An 18,061-nucleotide genomic window follows, 5' to 3' on the forward strand; every position below is an offset into this window, starting at 1 on the left:
AACTCTTGTTTATATAAATTAGCCGATGCTAAAATTAATTTTGTTTTACATCATTTCACTTAAAGCCACAGTTTGCAAGAACCAGTAAGGACTTTACTGTATCTGAAAACCTGGTTAGCTCCTAATTGGAGTAACTGGGTTAAAGAAGCATTTGAACATATTATTTGTTGAACTAGATCAAAGAACATTGCTACTTTAGGGTATTTTCTGGAACTGAAATAACTAGATCCATTTCTGTTTTTATATTCATTGTAATGGCATTGGACTTGTATAGCAAATTTTAACTTGTGTTTTGCCTGTCTGCCTTAACCTTAAGGGTAGATATTTATCATTTTCCTTAAGGAGCCGTGCAATAATCTTTCATGCTTTTTGTTAGGAACCATTTGCAGTTCCTACTGTCTACTACTTATCATTGTGTTCTACTTGTTCTAGAGTTCTGTCTCCACCTGTCTTCATTTTTAGGGGTACTATTTCTCTGTTTGGAAGTGTGAGCGGATGGCAGTTTCTGCCTCAGCCCTCTTGCTGGGCCATTGTCTCATGTGGGTTGTCTGCTGTTCCGCATTTAAGTAATAGTTATTTCAGCTTTATCAAAAGTTTGTAAGTTCCCAGTTCTTCTGGACTTCTGATTAATTCGGCCCGATTTTATTTAGGGCAAATGATTATGATCCCCTTTCCATTTTGTGAATTTTTCATCTTTTACCAATAAACCTCATTGCAATTCTTTGCTTACAAGATGGCTTGAAAGATGCAAGCAATGATGGATTGCTCTTTATTGTTTTAAAATATTTATTGGCCTTAAATTGCTGAAATAATATGGTTTTTGCAACCTTTGTGTTTTTATGCATTTTTAACCCTACATCTTTAGTATATAATCTTCTGTGAGTCTGTGGTTTCTCTAAGTGTCAGGAATTTTTCAGGTGTCTTTATTATCCTTTGGAATCATGATCTATTTGAACAATTCCATCTTTGTTCAGACTATACAGTTGACTTGAGTACCTAAGTGAAATGGAGCAGGTTAGAAAAAAGTAGTTTGTTTTAGAGTAATGAGAATTACATTACAGGTCCCCTGGCATGATCCCCTTTGACCTTTTTTGATGTTTTAATTTAAGCATCTCAAACAAGGCAAGAGTTGATCTCACCAGGCCTTGAATCCTATCCAAAATTGGATGTTAGGATAGATGGCACATACATTTCTGTAATACTAATGAATATTGCCAGTTAATATTGATCACTTTCTACAACATGTCTCTGAGATATCTTGCATCTCCATGGCATCTAATGAGGTGTATTGTGAAATAGTTTCATATATTAAAAATACTGGAAAATAATATAAAAAATTAGCCGGGTGTGGTGGTGGGCACCTGTGGTCCTAGCTGCTCTGGAGGCTGAGGCAGGAGAATGGTGTGAACCCAGGAAGCGGAGGTTGCAGTGAGCCGAGATTGTGCCACTGCACTCCAGCCTGGGCGACAGAGCAAGACTCCATCTCAAAAAAACAAAACGCTGAACTACAAAATTCGTGCAGTTTGCTTATGATCACTCTGAAGCCCACCATAGGTCTACTCTGGGAGCTCAAGTCTTACTTTTTCTGTGTATTCACAAGACCAGTCTATCTGTTTAAGGAGATATCTGGCGATGTAAGTCTGGAAATACGCACATAGGTGGTTTTGTTACTTGGAAATACTTGTTTCCAAAAAGAAAAAAAAAGGTCAAACAATTTTTGTTTTTTGATGCGGAGTCTCGATCTGTCACTCAGGCGGGAGTGCAATGGCACAATCTTGGCTTACTGCAACCTCCACCTCCCTGTTCGAGTGATTCTCTTGCCTTAGCCTCCCAAGTAGCTGGTTCTAAAGGTGTACACCACCATGCCCGGCTTATTTTTGTATTTTTAGTAGATACAGGGTTTCACCATGTTGGCCAGGCTGATCTTGAACTCTTGACAGGTGATCCCCCCTCCTCGGTCTCCCAAAGTGCTGGGATTATGGGTGTGAGCCACCACGCCTGGCCAATCAAACAGAATTTTTATAAAGTTGTCTTTAAAAAAGAGAAAAAAAAGTATCCAGCTGTTAAACATTTTCAAAGTGAAGTTAATCAATACCCTGTACTTTTAGTTCCTTAATTCTTTTGTTCTTTGTGCCATGATTTTTTACTGTTAGTTAAGAAAGAGTAATGAACCAAAGAACAAGAAGTAGGGGGAGAAAAGAGTTGCCTGCTTCATTTGACAATAGACCATTTATCTTCTGTTATTTGCCTTTCTAAAAGTACTGAGAGTTTTTGGATTTTTTTCTCCCAGTCACTTTTTGTAGCCTGTATTTTTTGTTTATTTTATTGAATAATACAATTATTCCCTCAGTATTTAATGGGAGCATTTATTTAGTCTGTTGAATTCCATACTGGTGCAAGAATTATAAAACAGCCTCTAGTCTGAAGCTGATACAGAGAGTGGTTGGACATTATTTGTCTCCTCATCTTTTTATTAAAGGTACTTGGGTTGTAACATTTGGTGGTTACTCCATCCTTTAAAAAACAATTATATCTTCATATACAAATTAGAGTAATTAAAAAAACTTTCTGTGGGAATTTGGGATCTGTAACATATTAAATGGAAGAGAGTGTATTTTGTTGATATTCACAGGAGTTGGATAATTTACTTGTTGCTTTACTAGATGAGGCCAAGGTGAAGAAAATGCCCATTTGTTCTGCAATTGGCTGATTAGGCTTCCTTTAAATGTAAAGAAAGTTACATAGCAGTTAAGAGTATTTTAACATTTTTTTCTTTTAATATTAAGGAATAACACATAAGCTGGAAAATTAAATAGCCATGTCGAGTAGTATAAGAGTATTTTTCTAATTTCACTTCTGGCATTTCTGATAGAAATCCTTCCCATGGGTGAGACTCGTTAGGAAAACTTTCTGAATTTAGAACACTGCTTTAAACTACATTATATATTTTTTTTTTACTTCTCAAACCAGATCACACTATAAATCCAACTTGATTTCTAAGTAGAGTATAGATGTGGCTTGAGATAATGAATTGATTTTTGTGGGTTTTTTTTTTTTTTTTTTTTTGTAATTAACAAATATTTGCATCGAAAGCCTTTTTAAAAAAAAATCGAAAGTTACATTTTTTCATTAAAGAATGTTTGAAAAGTTTAGAAAAGGAGGAGAGAGACACATTACTAATCTTCCAAACCCAGTCGTGGTTAATATTTTCATTTATTTACATAGTTGTTCATGGTACATATAACCAATAATTTCATGTTCTGCTTACAGTTTTCCCCAAATTATTACGTAGTCTTTCTGAACATAATTTTTAAGGTCTGTATAATATTCCATTGAGTGGATGTATGCAGTTTACTTAGCTATTTTTCAATTATTAGATGTTTCTCTTTTTTTCCCTATTATAAATAATGCTCTGATGAAAATCTTTGTGCAACAACTATTTTCCCTTTCCGGTTCAGAATATTTCCTTAGAGTAAATTTCTGAAGATAAAGTTGCTGGAATAAAGATCTCAATATTTTTAAGGCTGCTGGGGTTTTTTTTTTTACTAGATGAATACTTTTTTGTCAGTGTGAAATGTTTATATTTGGACAAGAGGGAAGGAAATCTGTTTGCTGACTCATGTTTTTATTTTGCACTTTAAACTGATAAGGCCACTTAGCTTTGGACATAAACTAAGGCAGGAAGTACAAAAAGGGGCAGAAAAAAAAGTAGTTGTCTTGCCAAGGCCATAGTACCATGGACTCATTTGAGTTCCTTATATGAGGTAGGTTACCTGTTTGACTTGTATATTAAAAAATGCTTAACTCAGGTAAAAATTAGTCATCAGCCTGCATTTTGTTTTGTCTGTGCATGTTTATATGCAAAGTGCTGTGATCCTTTCACTTTAATTTTTGTGAGTGGCCTCAAGACATTTACCACGTAACTGGCTTCTATAATGTTTGGATGCCCTTGGTTTAGAATTGTTTTTTTTTTTTTTTTTTTTTTTGCTCCCAGTATGAAGAAATCTTTCTGTATTGAAGATATTACCTTAGTTGTCTTTCTAAAATGTAGATCTAATCATGCTAATTCTCAGATTTAAAACCTTCCACTTGTCCATATAAGATTCTTCAGTCTTGCCCCTTCCTTCTTACCAGCCTTGTATCATCTCCAGCTGGATTAAACCCTAGCATTTCTATCATGTGTCTGTTGGAACAAGCCATTTGGAAAAGTGGTTTAAAAATTCTGGCTCTAGAGCCAGGCAAAACAGGTTCAGATCCAGGTTCTGCCACTTATAGCTGTCTACATAACTTTGGACAAGATACTTAACTATTCTATATTTTATTTTCCTTATATGTAAAATAAAGAAAATGATAGTATTTACTGTGAAGTAAATACTAAGGTATTGTTGCTAAGATTAAACTGGTTAATGGATAAACAGCAATGAACGGTGTTTGTCAAGTAATGAACACACAAAATGTTTGCTCTATTGTTTTGCAAAATTCTACTTATCCTTTAAGTCTGATGTTTTCTCTTGGAAAAAAATGTTCTGAAATCTCTGAAATTGTTCTTTCCTTTTCCGTTTTTATGTATTATTGTCTTAGTTTGTAGGCCGCTATAACAAAATACCATAAGACTGAGTGGCTTATAAACAACAGAAATTTATTTCTCAAAGTTATAGTAACTGGGAAATCCAAGATCAAGGTACCTGGATGGCCTCTTCTCACTGTAACCTCATGTGGTGGAAGGGAGGAGAGATCTCTCTGGGATCTCTTTTATGAGGGCACTAATTCCATTTATGGGAGCTCCGTCCTCATGACCTAATCACCTCCCAAAGGGCTCACCTTCTAATTCTATCACCTTTGGGGTTAGGATTTCAACATGTGAGTTCAGGGAGGGGATACAAATATTCAGACCAGGGTGTTGTTGATACTTGTTTTATAGCCTTTATCACATGATATTAGAGTTAGTTAATAGTAGGTAAATGCACAGCACATGGGCCTCCTCTTCGGTTATTCTTGTGCCCATGGGCAGTGGTATAATCATAGTATTTCTTCTGACTGAGTCCCTGGAAGGTCACCTAATAAAACATCTGAGCAAAGTCCTTTAGAATTAGCGTGCAGGTTAGCAATTTGCTTTATGGGAGTTAGTTGTTTACACACTGGCTTTCCCAATGGATTGTGAGCTCCTCCAGTATGTTAGACATGTTTGGCTCTGTCTCCCCTGTGTCTAGCACTGTGCTAGGCATACTTAGCAGGTGCTTAATACAGCTTTGTTGAATGAATGTCGATTTGAATAGTTAAAACAAAAATCTGAAATGGTGGTTCTTACATACTACATTGCCCAACACCCTTGCCTTAAATAAATACCCCCAAGTGATTTTAGGGGTATTTGTTTAAATGTATTTGTTATTTATTTTAAAATAGCCCCAAGTTATTTTGATACAAACTTAGCCATTCTGTTTAAAAATTATTGCTTAAAATGTTAAAAAGCTGTTTTTGAAGAAGAGATGGACATATAGAATATGAAGAAATACACTCCCTCTATAAATTGTTCCTAGAAGCCTAGAAAAAAGTTATTGTTCTTTTGCAAAACTAACCTTTTAGTAAAAGGAAATTATCATATCAATAGGTACACTCTGACCAAGTGTGACTTTTGATAATAGCATAGTTTTGTTTTCTCTTTCCTTTAATGTTAAATGAAAATAATACCAACTTCAAAAAAACTAGTAAATTTGGGTGAACTCTTTAAAAAGGAAAACAGCGGACGCCCTGTAGCCTCCCAAATAGAGTTGACGCTCCATATTTGGCTTTCTAAGTTCTTCAGGGAGCTAAATTATTCATCAGGCATTTAGTGAGAATCAGCTATGTGCCAGGTACTATGCCAAGTTCCAAAGGTAAGAAAATAATAAGTTGGAGTCCTACATCATTTCCTGTAGTGAAGATGACAGATGTGTAGATTATCACAATGTAGCTATAGACATGCAGTTTGCCGTGACAGCTATTTATAATAATTATATTTTTTAATTTCTGAGGCTCACTAATGATTTCCCCGGTAATTTGTGCCTTCAGTTTTGCTAGGGATTTATCCAATTTTATTAGTATTTTCAAAGAATCAACTTTGATTTTATAGGTTTTCTTTAGTGTGCTTTAAATTTCTGCTTTCATTTTCTTCTACTTTCTTTGGATTTATTTTTCCTTTTAAAAAATATTTGGTGGGTATTAGAGTGTTAGTTTTCAGCTTTTTTCCTTTTCTAATGTATGCATTTAAGACTGTAAATTTCCCTCTGTGCCTTGTGCCACATCCTGCATTTTTGATGTGATATTTTTACAATCATTCAGTTAAAAATATTTTCTATTTCCGCTATAATTTCTTCTTGGACCCTTGTGTTATTTTAAAGTTTGGTTCTTTTCAATAACAATGTTTTTATTGATTTCTTAGTTATACTAAAATCAAAGAATATATTCTATATGATTTTAGTATTTTGATACAGATTCAGATTTGCTTTGTTGTTCATTATATGGTCAATTTCAGTAAGTATTCTTTGCGTATTTGAAAGTGTTATGAATTGTACAGTTGTTGAGTGCTGTGATAATATGTATATGAATTGGATCAAGTTTTTAAACACTTTTTTTTCTGTAACTATTGATTTTTGTTTGCTTGTTTTATTATTTACTATGTTAATCTCCCACTAGGATTGTGGGTTTGCCTGTCATTGTAATTGTTAGTCTTTTGCTTTATGAATTTGAGGCTGTTATTATTTACATGAAATTTGGAATTTAAAAACTACATGGTGGCTCAACTTGTCACTATAAAATGTCCTTTTTTTCTTTTTTGTCTTTAAAAATCTCTGGTGATACCTCTTACTTTTAAAGTCTATTTTATCTGAATGGGTAGCTATGCCAGCTTTTTGGGTAGAATATGCATAGTATATATTTGTCCACTCTTTTGCTTTCAATATTGTGTTCTTATATTTAATCTGTGTCTCTTTTAAGTACAATATAGTTAAATAGTGTTCCCCACAACTCTCTCTTAGTTGTCATATTTTAGTCATTTATATTTAAGTAATTGCTTATACTTTGGGATTATATCTAAATCTTAACTATTTTCTATTTGTCTCATCTGTTGTCTCCTTTTCATATGTTTTGCATTAATCATTTTTAAAATTTTTATTTGATTTTTAGAGACAGCTCTCACTCTGTCACTCAGGTTAGAGTGCAGTGGCACGATCATAACACCTATCATAACTCCTAGGCTCAAGCAGCCCTCCTGCCTCTGCCCCCTGAGTGGCTGAGACTACAGGCACATGCCACCTTGCTGGACTACTTTGTTACTTTTTGTAGAGATAGGGTCTTCCTGTGCTGCCCAGGCTACTCTGGAACTCCTAAAGCTATCCTCCTACCTTGGCTTCCCAGAGTGCTGGGATTACAGGCATGATCCACCACACTGGGCCAATCATATATATTTTTTTAATTCCATAATTTTAACCCATCTATTAGCTTGTTATAATTTTTAACTTATTCTCTCAGTTGTTGCTTTATTATGTATGACATGAATTCATAACTTATTGTACTAATAGTAAATTATACTTTACCATGGCCTGGATAACACAAGGACCTTAGAATGCTAACTTCATATATCTCTTTTTGCTGTTGCCATGCATTTTAATTGTACATATATTTTAAACATCACAAGACATTCCTATTGTTGTTTTGTGAAGTCAGTATTCATTTAAACTTACCCTTATTTCCCCTTCAGGAGCTCTTCCTCATTTCCTGCAGTTCTTTGCTTATTTCCAGTCTTTTTCCTTCTGCCTGAAGAATTCCTGTTAGTATTTCTTTTAGTGACAATCTGCTGTAAACGAGTTCTCTCAGATTTTGATTGTTGGAAAGCATCTTTATTTCACAATCATTTTTTGAATATGTTTTTCCTCTAAATGTAGAATTTTAAGTTACCAGCTATTTACATTTGGCACTAACGACATCATTTCATTGTCTTCTGGTTTCCATTGTTTATGCTGAAATGTCAGCTGTCAACCTGATTGTACTTACTTGAAGGTAATGTGCCTTTTTAAAGAGTTTTGTCTTAGGTTTTCAGGAATTTTACTGTAATATGACACATTGAAATTTGTGGATTTCTCTGTATGTATCCTTGGAAGGTGTAGGGCTTTGTGAATGTATGGTTAGATGTCTTGACAGTTTTGGAAAAATCCTTGGCTAGTATCTAAAAATATTGCTCTGTTACAGTCTTTCTTCTTTTCCTTTAAGACTACTTACGCAGTGCTAGACCTTTCTCTAGAGGCATTATGTCTCCTCAGTTCTTTATTTTTCATTTTTTCCCCTCTCTTTGCATTAGTATGAGCATTTTTTACCAGTTTTCCTACTCACTAATCTTTTATTCTACTGTATCTAAACTGTTGTTAAGTTCATCCTATTTAAAGTCTCATTAGTTATATTTTTCAGTTCTAGAATTTTTATTTCATTCTTCTTTATGGATTCCAGTTCTCTGTTAAAATCTTCAATCTTGTTTTCTCTTTCCTTGACATATTAAGTAGTAATCATTAATACTTTAAAGTCTGTTTCTGGTAACTCCATTACCTGGGTCACCCGTTAGGTCTGTTTCTATTCTGTTTTGTTTTGGTCATTTGGTCCTGTTTCTTGGTATGCTTGATAACTTTTGGTTCATTGCTATACACTGTGAACTTAAAATTGTAGTGGCGAAGGTTGATGTTGTCTTCCTCTATAGAGAATTTGTTTTTCTTCTGGCAAGCTGTTAGAGAGCAATACCCATCGCCTAGACCAAGGCTAGGATTAAGATGATTCTAGGTTGGTTGTAAAGACTGTTCCATTTCATTTTTGCCCTTAGATTGGGGCATATTCCTCCAGGAGCTTCCATTGAAAGCTTAGACTATTTACCAGGGTTTCTCCTCAGCAGGCCCTCAACTCCATTTGTTGTTGTGTTGTTATTTTGGGGTTCCTCAGCACTATGAGGCTACTAGAAGCTCGTTTTTAGCCTCTTAGTTACCTCTTTCTGCCTGGCTCCTAGACCTTTTGCTGCTTATAGCATAGCTATTGGCAAATCCCTGGAAAGAGTGGTGACGAATATTCAGCTCACTTCATTGCATTTCCCCTTTCTCCAGGATCTTGGCCCCCTCAAGTCCTGAGTGCCTTGGTTCCTCTTTGATGCCTTTAAAAAGCTGGGCTTTTGTTTGTTTGTTTTCTGGCTTGTTTGTTTGGAAGGAGGTTGGTCTGATACATGCTACTCCAGTTTAGCCAGGGTTTGTACAAAGTTAACCTCCTTAAGCTTTTTCACATTTTATGTTTTCATGTGCTAAAGAGTAAATAGAAAGTTTAAATGAGGCAACTTGGCTAAAGAATTTGGTACAGTATGTGTCCATGTGCTTTATTCCTTTTATGTCAATAAATAACAAAATTTTTAAAGCAGGAGATGTATTTCCTATCCTATTTGCCCTGTAGCCCATAGACACATAGGCTTGTTCACTGACCCATAGGCTTGTTCACTGAAGAAATACCCTAAAATATTACTACATTTATATAATAGGAATTTTCTTTTAGCCTAAGAAATATTTGTAGAACAAACCAAGAAACAGAGATATTAGACTAATATTATTTTTTTCTCCCTGTTGCTTTCAGTTTTTGTTGATTGAGGTGTTTTGAAATAAATTTTTAGAGGTTATAAATGAATCTAAATCTAAAATATTACAATATCTTTTGAGAGCTTGGACTTTTTGACTTTGTTGCTTTTATCCCAGAGCTTTTGCTAACAGTGGCTTACTTTTTAAACTGCTTCTCAGTTTACTCATCTGTAAGGTGGCAGCAATTGTATTACCTAACTCAAAGGATTGTGAAAAGCATTAAATGCTATATATTAGTCTGCTTTGGTTGCCGTAATAAAATATCATAGACTGGGTGGCTTAAATAACAGAAATATATTTTCTCTTTGTTCTGGAGTCTAGAAAGTCCAAGATCAAGGTTCTTGACAATACAGGCTCTGGTGAGGGCTCTCTTCCTGGCTTGCAGATGATCACCTTCTTGCAGTACCCTCAGTGTGTGTGCATAGAGGCTGGAGGAGGGAGATAGCAATCTTAAGATCACCAGTCCTGTCAGATTAGGGCCCCACCCTGATGACCTTATTTAACTTTAATTACTTTCTTAGAGGCTCCATCTCCAAATACAGTCATACTGAGAGTTAGGGCTTCCGCATGTGAATTTTAGGGGTCACAATGCAGTCCACAGCATACTGTATTACATAAAAGCACTTAAAATAGTACCTAGCACATGATTACTTAATAAATTTGGTTGTATGGTAAAGATGATTCTAACCATTCTTTTTTTCTTTTGTAGGTGCTGACTGGGTTACTTTTTTAAACACTAGGAATGGTAGTTTCTACTTTTCTGTACTTCAAACTAAGAAGTTAAAGAGACTTCTCTGTAAATAAACAAATTTCTTCTGCTGTCCTTTTGCATTTGGAGACGGCTTTATTTCACCATATCCAAGGAGTATAACTAGTGCTGTCATTATGAATGTGACAAGTTTATTTTCCTTTACGAGTCCAGCTGTGAAGAGACTTCTTGGGTGGAAACAGGGCGATGAAGAAGAAAAATGGGCAGAGAAAGCTGTTGATGCTTTGGTGAAAAAACTGAAGAAAAAGAAAGGTGCCATGGAGGAACTGGAAAAGGCCTTGAGCTGTCCAGGGCAACCGAGTAACTGTGTCACCATTCCCCGCTCTCTGGATGGCAGGCTGCAAGTCTCCCACCGGAAGGGACTGCCTCATGTCATTTACTGCCGTGTGTGGCGCTGGCCCGATCTTCAGAGCCACCATGAACTAAAACCACTGGAATGCTGTGAGTTTCCTTTTGGTTCCAAGCAGAAGGAGGTCTGCATCAATCCCTACCACTATAAGCGAGTAGAAAGCCCTGGTAAGTGAGTTATTTTATGTCGATGTGCTTTGTGTGCCCAGTACCGGATTTGTGTTGTTTAGAACATCAAAATAATCCCTTTCCTTGTTTTTAGTTGTAATTTAAAAATATTTGGGGAAACTTTGTGTGTGTGTCTGTGTGAATGCAAGAGAGAAGGCCTTTGAGTGTTTCATACATTTTAACAGCTTAGTCATCTCTAGTTAACATTATGTCTTGGGAGCAGGCTATGACAATTGTCATTGCAGTACTAATACCTCTAATTTTTAATAAGTTGTTTTCTTTCTAAATTTATTTTTTATGTCTCACATGGTTCTCTGCATTTCTCTAGATAAAATTAGCTATGAATTGTAATCTCAGGGAAGAAAATTAGGAAAGAAATGCATTATTGCTGTCTATATGCTTGAGGGAAGTACATCATGAGGGTAGTTGCCAGTGACTTAAACCATTTTGAACTTAAGAACAGCACTTTTTATCATCTCTGGCGGAATTTTGCTGTGGCATATTTCCTGTGGTGAATATGAAGGAATTATATCCTTCTATGGAATCATTTGATACTATTACTTTATAAAATATACCAAGTTTTTACATGTATAGTCTTTTGGGAGGGTACGGTAAAGGATATATTTTAAAATTTGTACGGTTTTGCCCTCAAGTTAGAATCTACGTTCTAGACAGTTGGATCATTGGAAAGTGATTAGATATTCAAGCACTTAAATGTCTCATTGTCGATTGGGACCAATTTTGTTGATGGATTGGCTGTTACTAGTTCCTGGGTTACTAAGGCTGTATATTAGAATCACATGGCTCTCCTCCCAGAAATCCTGATCCTGGGATAGCCTGGTAATCTTTGTTTCTAACAAGTACTTTAGGTGTTACTGATGTAGCTATTGGATTGGTGTTTGGGAATTACTAAACTAGATCATGTAATAACATGGTTTTCAAATAAAAGGCATTCTGTATTTTTGTGGAATATTTAAGACATATTTTTAAAAAAAGATTTTAAAGACCAATAGTATAACAAACATATTTGTATCCACTACTCATTTTAAGAAATAAAAGATTATGTGTAAACTGGAACCCCTGTTTTTGCTCCTCTGATTCTGCTCCCTTTGGTAACCACTGTTCTGAATCTGACGCTTATTATTCTCATGCATGTTTTTATACTGTTATTACATATGTATGAGTCCATGACAAAACGTAATATTTTATATATTTAAAAATGTTACATAATATTGGAGTTTCTTTGTACAACTTGTTTATGTTCATCCAACATTATGTTTTTGTGATTTCTAGGTTATATACTTTAGGATTACCTTGTTAAGTCCTGTGAAAAGCACTTTGGGAATTTATTGGAATTTCGTTGATTTCATTTGGGGAAGATTGGCATAGTATGCTCTTGAGCATAATATTATTTAGTGCACTTTTAAGTTTCTCCATACAGCTCCTGCACATACTAGATGTATTTCTAGATAACTGGTTTTTATTGTATCCTTTTAAAAGTTACATTTTGTTACAGTTGCTCTTGGCTAAGAGAGCATTGCCTTTTTTCTAACAACTGTGCTGAATTCTCCTTACCAGTTCCAATATAGACATTCTTTACTGCTTGTTATATCAGCTGTGATGCAGTGTTCTTTTTTCTAAACTCAGCACAGAGGTACATGTCCCTCTTCTAGCCAGAAATGGAAATGGAGCTAAGAGTTTTGGAGAGTAAAATGTAGTAGATAAGTAATATGTACCAGCAATATTATTTAGGCACATGATTTTTTTGATCCTCATAGTAACCTTAAAAAGTATTAATACATAGGGAAGATTTTAATTCTACTCCATATGCGATGAAACTGAGGCCCCTACAAATTAAGTGCCCTGTGTTAGAACTAGAAAATAGAGGCATTTGACATGAAAGCCAAAATTCACTATTTAAAAAACACTATGAATATGTCTTCTCCATCCATATTCCCCCTCACCCTGCGCTAACCTTCCAGCATTTCATCTTGCAATGCAGCAACTGCCTCCTGACTGGTCACCCCTTTCAGTCTATTGTCTACAGAAAGGTATCTTTTAAGATGCAGACATGATCCTTTTGTTGTCCTGCTTTTCCCTACTCTTGAGAAGTCCTGTAGAGAGGTCTGCACATTCTGGTCCTTGCCTCCCTTTCCAACTTCCTTTGTACTCTTGCATGCTTTGTGTGCTTGAGTTCTCTGGAAACATTCCATGCACGTTTCCTCTATCTGTACCTGTTTCTCCTCCCTCTTTGCCTAGCCCACTCTTATTTATCGTTCGTGTCTAGCACATGGTCATTACTTAATAAACTAAGTAATTGTGTGATGAGGTCAGTTTCATTGGGAAACCTTTCTTGATACCTCCTTCTTCACACATATCTCCCTACTCCGCTTGGGGAGGTTAGGTCTCATTTCCCATAGCAACCTGAATTTCTTTAGAATGTTCTTCACACTTGTAATGATTGTTCTGTTGGTCTTCTCTGCAAGATAGCAAATAAAGCTCCATGAGGGCAGGGACTATGTGTATTATTAACATCTCTATTTTTAGCAACAAGCATAATTTGATAAATTTTTGCTGTTAAATGATAATGCTGACTTTTAATTTAATATCGTCATTTGGCCATTTTTTTAGAGCTGAATTTTCAGTTTGTCTATACCTTTTGACCATCTTCTTCCCTTCTTTGGTCATATTATGGCTATTACACCTCTGATACAAGGTGAAAAGTTAAAACCAATACTGAGATGAATTTGTTACTCTTAACATATGTGCTAATAAAATAATGGGGAAGAGGTGGAAAACTGGCTTACATAGGCATTTTGAGACTCCACAAATGCCATTTCAGCCTCTCCTTTACCCAGGAATCTTGTAAGTCATGGATAGAATAGAACAATTCTGGAAAACATGGAGGCTGAGGCTAAGATCTATTTAATTTGAACATATCAAGATTTTATGTATATTTTTCACATTATGAAGTGACTGATGTGGGAATTGGAACAAAGGACTTTTTCCAGAGACCACTATGAAGCAGTCCCTGTACCTTCTGAAGAGAAACTCTACTAAATCAAAGTGCAAGAGGCAGCCAGATGTGGTGGTACATGCCTGTAGTCTCAGCTACTCAGGAGGCTGAGGTGGGAGGATCACTTGAGCCCCAGAGTTGAAGGCTGCAGCACATTATGATCGTGCCTGTAAATAGCCATTACGTTCTAGCCTGGGCAGTGTAGTGAGACTGTCTCAGAAAAATAAAGTTTAAAAAAAATGCAGCATAGTAAAACCCCATCTCTACTAAAAATACAAAAATAAGCCTGGCAAGGTGGGGGGCACTTGTAATCCCAGCTACTCGGGAGGCTAAGGCAGGAAAATCACTTGAACCTGAGAGGCGCAGGTTGTAGTGAGCCGAGATCATGCCATTGCACTCCAGCCTGGGGGACAAGAGTGAAACTCCATCTCAAAAAAAAAAAAAAAAAGTGCAAGGGGACTTAGCCCCTCACACTGCCAGAATTGAAGCCCTTTATAAAGCCGTATGGAGTACACCTGGGTATTTTTTCTGTGAAATCAGAAAAAGGGGGTCTGGTATTCTAAGGTGCACATATACACAGCTCAACACTGAATTATTTTGAACTTTGTCACTGTTTTACCTCTGATGAAGTATCTCAAAGGACAGTTTAGCAGTTTAACATATTTAAGTCTCCCAAACTTGGTGTTTTCTGCTGAGGTCTCAATGACTCTTGAAAAAAACTCAACAATTGAGAATATTTAGGTTTAGGGTAGTGGTTTTCAAAGTGTCGTCCACAGATTAGTAGCATCAGCACCACCTTGGAACTTGTTAGAAAAGCTAATTATTATTTTTAAATTGACAAATAATTGTATGTATTTGTGGAGTACAGTGTTATGTTTTGGTACATGTATACATTGTGGAATGATCAAATGAGGCTAATTAACATACCTGTCACCTCCCATGCGTATTTGCTTATTTCTTTCTTTTTCTTTTTTTCTCTTTTTTTTACTGCCTATTCTCTGAACCCTTTTTTTTGTTTGGTTGTTGTTTTTTTTTTTTTTTTTTGAGGTAGAGTCTGGCTCTGTTGCCCAGGCTGGAGTGCAGAGGCACGATCTCGGCTCACTGCAACCTCCGCCTCCCAGGATCAAGAGATTCTCCTGCCTCAGCCTCCCAAGTAGCTGGGATTACAGACGTGCATCACCATGCCCAGCTAATTTTTGTATTTTTAGTAAAGATGGGGTTTTACCATGTTGGCCACGCTGGTCTCGAATTCCTGACCTCAGGTGATCCACCTGCCTTGGCCTCCCAAAGTGCTGGGATTACAGGCGTGAGCCACTGAGCCCAGCTGAACCTTTTTTTTTTTTCACCATACTAATTTCTTTTTGGTGAGTACGTTTAAAATCCACCCCTAGCCTAAGCAACATAGCAAGACCCTGTCTTAATTTTTTTTTTTTTTTTTTTTTTTTTTTTAATTAACGAGGCATGGTGGCATGTGCCTATAGTCCTACCTATTCAGAAGCTAAGTCAGGAGGATCACTTGAGCCTAGGAGGTCAAACCTGTAGTGAGCTATCATCATGTCGCTGCACTCCAGCCTGGGTAAGAGAGAGACCCCGTATCAAAAAAAAAAAAAAATAAATAAATAAATAAAGAACACTTTTTTAGCAATTTTGAAATATACAATGTATTATTAACTATAGTCACCATGCTGTGCAATAGATCACCAAAACTTACTACTCCTAGCTTAAGGTTTGTACCCTTTAACCAGCATTTCCTCTTTCCATGTTCACCCCGCCCTGCAGCCCCTGGTAAACACCATTCTAATTCTACACTCTACTTTTATGAGTCTATTTTAGATTCCACATGTAGTAAGATTGTGCAGTATTTGTCTTTCTGTGCCTGGCTTATTTCACTTAACAATAATGTCCGCCAGGTGTCACAGTGACAATTTCCTTTTTAAGGCTGAATAGTATTTAATTTGAAAAAAAGTTCAACATAAGTAATCATCAGGGAAATGCAAAAACTGCAGTAAGATATACCTTTCACCTGTTAGAATGGCTCTTATCAAAAAGATGAAAGATATCAAGTGTTGGCAAGGATGTAGAGAAAGGGGACAGCCATTTTGGAAGACAGTATGGAAGTTCCTCAAAAAATTAAAAATAGAACTACCATATGATCCAGCAGTCTCACAACTGGGTATATGTCCAAAGGAGGTCAAATCAATGTGTCAAAGAGATGTCTGCACTACTAAGTTCACTGTGGCATTATTACAATAGCCAAGGTATGAAATTAACCTAAGTGCTCTTCAGTGGATGAATGTGTAGAAATGCAAATTCTTAAACCCTTCCACAGACCTACAATACTGAATCAGACTCTGGAGATGGGGACAGACATCTGTGTTGTAACAAGTTCTCCAAGTGAAAATGATACTGCAAAAGTTTGAGAACCACTGGTTTAAAGTATCCAGGCAAGTCATCAAGTCTGATTGTCTGGATGAAGTTGTCTTGAATTCAGAAGAGATGCTAATGAGCTAGTCTTTTAAATCTTCCAGCATTTTTAACTTTGCATGTTTGGATACAGATAGCAAATTGCTCTTTCCAGAGTTTTCCTTCTGATATTCATTAAGATTAGCCCTCTGACAAGATGGGATAAGTTGTCTTTAAGTGGGTGGGGAAGTTGGGGAGAAGTCTATGCTTTTGTTATTCGGCTCAGTGCAAGTTTTGGAATTGTTCTTCAGAGTGTACTATCTCTATCTCTTTGACAAAAGTAATATTACAGACTGGAGTAATTTTTGTTTTTCCTTAACCTATGCCATTTATTTTCTTATAAATAAAACAGTGTAAAACAGTGTAAAAAAATGGTAGTGGGGAAAAACAAATTTATGAAAACACTTTGCTACAACTTGTATTTATTATAGTTAACAATGACAAGTGTGCAAGGAGAAAAACCTTCCTTTTGTTGAAATTTGCTACTTTGGCCATTGCTGAAAAATAGATCTTTGGGAAAGTAGAAAATGTTAGGAATTTCTTTTTCTGCAAATGTGTGAATACTTACAGGAAAGAGAAAGTTCGTGGAGCTTCTGAAGACTATGTCCCTGCTGATGATTTAACAGGTGGACTGTTTACTTGGACTTTTACTAGCCTTCAGAATCAGGGCTACTTAAATGTAGGGTTTATTTTTTCTTACCAGAGTAAATGCTGACAGTGGTTAAGCAAGCAATCTAACTGTGGTATTGAGAAGACCATTCAGTTGCTATCTTCTGCTATTAAAAATGTCTTAATGGAGACTACCTGCCATTGGCCTTTTTTTTTTTTTTAATGTTTTTCACATGGTTCTTGAAAATTATCTTCTGCACTTTGAACTTAATCAGCTTGAAAGGGCATATTAAATCTGAGCTTGAAATTCTGAGATTTCAGTTTTGATCTTTAAGGCATTAGCTTCCAGGTGCTTTCATTTTCAGCATGATGGCCGCCAGCTGTTTAAAATTCACGTAAAATCCTCTTCACCTGTTGACTGAATGCATGGTTTCACTCTTTGGCTGCCTCAGTCAGTGTGTAATTTGTGTCTTGGTAAATTTTACCTTGAAGAGAAAGTCTTAAAATTATAGAAATGGAGGACAGATTAGTTCTCACCAGGGACCAAGAAGAGGAAAGAGGGGAAGGGGAGTGGGTGTAGCCATAAAAGGGCAAAGTGAGGGATCCTTGGGGTGACAGAAATTTTCTGTATCTTGACTGTATCAATGTCAATATTTTGATTGTGATAATTTTGTAATATTCTGTGACAGTCTAATATTCTGATTCTGTAAGTAGGATTTCTCTGTTATCCTTAAAACTGCATGTGAATCTACAATTACCTTGATTTAACAAATGGTTTTCTGTAAAAAAAAAAAAAAAAAAAAAAAACAGCTAGTTCAGCTCACAGCTCACACTGGTGCTCTTTGTGCACTTTTCATTTTGTCACACAGAATATTAAAAAGACGAGAGGAAATGTAATAAAATTAATATTTTTAAAAAACAGGCTGGGCGTGGTGGCTCACGCCTGTAATCCCAACACTTTGGGAGGCCGAGGCGGGCGGATCACGAGGTCAGGAGATTGAGACCATCCTGGCTAACACGGTGAAACCCCATCTCTACTAAAAACACACAAAAAAA

The 18,061-nt window shown here is 36.1% G+C and overlaps 1 protein-coding gene across 3 annotated transcripts in view; it reads left to right on the forward strand.

Annotated features, from left to right (window-relative positions):
• The window catches only part of SMAD1 (SMAD family member 1), a 76,488-nt gene that overhangs the window by 22,400 nt on the left and 36,027 nt on the right, over positions 1–18,061 (forward strand). For all 3 annotated transcript variants that reach the window (XM_024246199.3, XM_024246197.3, XM_054554533.2), the window contains exon 2: positions 10,342–10,917. In XM_024246199.3, the coding sequence (XP_024101967.1) occupies positions 10,518–10,917 (400 nt within the window). In that variant the 5' untranslated portion in view covers positions 10,342–10,517. The remainder of the gene's footprint in view (positions 1–10,341; positions 10,918–18,061) is intronic.

This window comes from Pongo abelii, chromosome 3 (assembly GCF_028885655.2).
Source record: "Pongo abelii isolate AG06213 chromosome 3, NHGRI_mPonAbe1-v2.0_pri, whole genome shotgun sequence".
NCBI lineage: Eukaryota > Metazoa > Chordata > Mammalia > Primates > Hominidae > Pongo > Pongo abelii.